The sequence below is a fragment of the Papilio polytes genome, unplaced genomic scaffold (genome assembly GCF_000836215.1).
Source record: "Papilio polytes unplaced genomic scaffold, Ppol_1.0 DF821845.1, whole genome shotgun sequence".
NCBI classification, from domain to species: domain Eukaryota; kingdom Metazoa; phylum Arthropoda; class Insecta; order Lepidoptera; family Papilionidae; genus Papilio; species Papilio polytes.
In genome coordinates, this window is record NW_013527359.1 from 2,003,055 (window position 1) to 2,005,751 (window position 2,697).

The 2,697-nt window shown below is 39.2% G+C and overlaps 1 protein-coding gene across 1 annotated transcript in view; it reads right to left on the reverse strand.

Annotated features, from left to right (window-relative positions):
* The window catches only part of LOC106107782 (E3 ubiquitin-protein ligase UBR4), a 34,224-nt gene that overhangs the window by 23,151 nt on the left and 8,376 nt on the right, over positions 1 to 2,697 (reverse strand). Inside the window, exons 17-22 of the mRNA XM_013288785.1 lie at positions 2,135 to 2,350; positions 1,635 to 1,822; positions 1,021 to 1,201; positions 748 to 853; positions 517 to 670; positions 1 to 94 (exon numbers count right to left, since the gene is read on the reverse strand). Coding sequence (XP_013144239.1) covers positions 1 to 94; positions 517 to 670; positions 748 to 853; positions 1,021 to 1,201; positions 1,635 to 1,822; positions 2,135 to 2,350 — 939 coding nt within the window. The remainder of the gene's footprint in view (positions 95 to 516; positions 671 to 747; positions 854 to 1,020; positions 1,202 to 1,634; positions 1,823 to 2,134; positions 2,351 to 2,697) is intronic.

The window sequence follows — 2,697 nt, forward strand, 5'->3', positions numbered from 1 at the left end:
GCAGCACACCGCCAGCCGCGCCGCGTTCACCGCGCGCTCACACGAGTCGTTGGCCGGCTCTAATACGTTCTCTAATTCAGCTCCTGCGCTCAGCCTACAAACAGGGATCATTGTAATAATCTATAATAACACTGGCTTTTGCCCGCAACCCCTCGTGGAATTTAATCTAGTCATATGCCAAGTTACATCCAGATCAGTTCAGCCGTTTAGGCTACAACTCTAACAAACATCCATCTACCATAAACTTTCGCATTTATAATATTAGTATGATAATAACGCGTAAACTGACACTACTACTTAGTAGCGTAGGATAGGATAGCTTCAGCAATCACTGCATATTTCTGAATAATTCTTTCTTCAAGACACACTTTAGGCTATATATTTTCACGGTATTAAACTTAGGGGTAAATAAATTGAAAAAAAAAATGTTCATGTGGGAAAGGGATCATAAACTACAAGCTGACAACATCAAGGTTGCCATGGTAATCAAGAGATCAAAATAATAAAAGCACTTACCGGCAGCAGTCTAATATAGTGTCTAGTAGATCCAAGAGGTTTGGCATAAACTGGTGCGCCTCCGCAGCTGAAGTGGTATCCGCGAGACACACCTTGAGCCGCACCAACGCAGCGTCGCACGATATAACGTCAAGCAGAGATGGTAAACCACTCGCTACAAGTTAAATGTCATTTAAAATACAATAATAACGAAACTAATTTCCTTTATAATATTATTCAAATTATACTCACAAGTGATGTTTTGTTTCAAGTGTTTTATAGTTTCCGAGGCGAGCCAAGCCGTGTATTTTATATTATCGCATGATGCGCTCACACCGGCTAACAAATTTTCTGCATACTGAAAGAGAAAGAATAAATTCAATTTCCCGTTTTAAAATCAACATTTATTCTCGGAAAATAGGAAAGTCTAGATTCCATTAGTGACTAAGGACTGTGGACAAACTACCAGAAAAAACTGTAGACTATCAAAGTATTCAATAATAATTCAAAGGCATTGTAACGAACCTGTGTGTACATCCCTTGCTTGACGAGGGCGTCTTTGAGCCAGGGGTTGAAGACCTTCTTGTTGTCAGCGCGCGGCGCCCAGATGACGGCGTGCAGCGGCAGCGGGGAGGGCAGCTCCGCCTTCGTGCCCGCCTGCAGCTTGTCCATGTGCGGCGTCGCGGGCGGCATGCTGATCACTAATCTGTTTTCACGAAACTCGTATTAATTCAATATCATAAAATAAAAACAAGTAATTTCTGTGAATAATAAAACGTGTTTTAAGCAAGCGGTCACAGCATACAATCTCTCACAAGGTAGAATTAAAAATCGTGATCGTGAGTGCTACAAAAATGTAATCGCACATTTTCATCACACTGTTTTATACATTACTAGCTGTATCTTGCGACTTCGCCCGCGTAAAATTAAAGCATAATACAAATAATTGCCTATTTTACTACAAATAAATTACCTTTCTATCGGTGAAAGAATTGCTCGATCGGAAATAGTTTTTGAGTTATTTCAATTCATACACAAATACAAATCTTTCCTCTTTATTATATTAGTATAGTTGTTAAATGTTAGAAAAGAGAAACATACATTAGATAATGTTAACATGTTAATATGTGTTGGTATACCTCCAGGCGGTCTGGAAGCAGTAGTGCGCGGCGGCGAGCGCGGCGGGCGCGGCGCGGTGCTGCGTGTTGTCGCACACGCAGGCGGCGTTCAGCAGCGCCAGCAGCGCGTCCAGCAGCAGTGGGTACTTCAGCTTGTGCGGCGTGCCCAGCACGAAGTTGCACGCTAATCCATCGAATTTGGGATTCTCCTGGAAATATAACGAAAATATGAAGAAACTCGTGTAAAGGAGTGTGGAAGTTATGTAGAGAATTTCGGATTCGCTACATAAGTAGAAATGAAACAAAAGCTATATAGAAACAAGACTGTAAAGAGAATGTGAATGTTATGCAGAAAGATTAGATCATTTATATCGTGATTTTTAACAAATCCAAAATTTTAACAGAACCTAAAAAAAATCTGGATCATCGTCGTCTGCCATAATTTGTGTGTTAGGACATGTTTTTTTACAATTCTTTTTATGTATTAATTTACTAAGATTTTTAACATCTAAGGCACATACCTGATTATTAATTTCAGCACTGGTCAATGCGTAGAACTTGGGTCTCATAGAAGATTCGTCTTGCGAGTAGCATCTGTAAGCCGCTTCAATGTAGGGCACCTCGCAGTATATACGGGATTTGATCTGTCCGTTGTCTGTGGTCGTCTTAGCGCCGTTAGTGGAGGACTCAGCTGTCGGTTCTGCCAGTCCGGGTGCGATAACAAGGTTCCATTCAATCTAGAAAGACAAAAATGACGATATCTTTAATATTTAACCAAAAGATTTATGCATTTTGCATAAATAAACAACTATAGTAATATTATAAAGAGGAAAGTTTTACATCATTGACTTATTTATGTATTGAAATAACTCAAAAGATAAGCCGATTTCTAAAATTGATACAGCATTAAAAAGTTTCATTATCAGTGTTACATAGTTGTTTTTCCTATTGTTTTTAATACCACGCGGACGAAATCACGAGCAATGTCTAGTTATATATATGTCGCAGGAAGCTATAAATTGATTGTTGCTTTATGTGTAACAAACGTTATTGTCTTAGGTTTTAATATTGTTTAAGATAATTT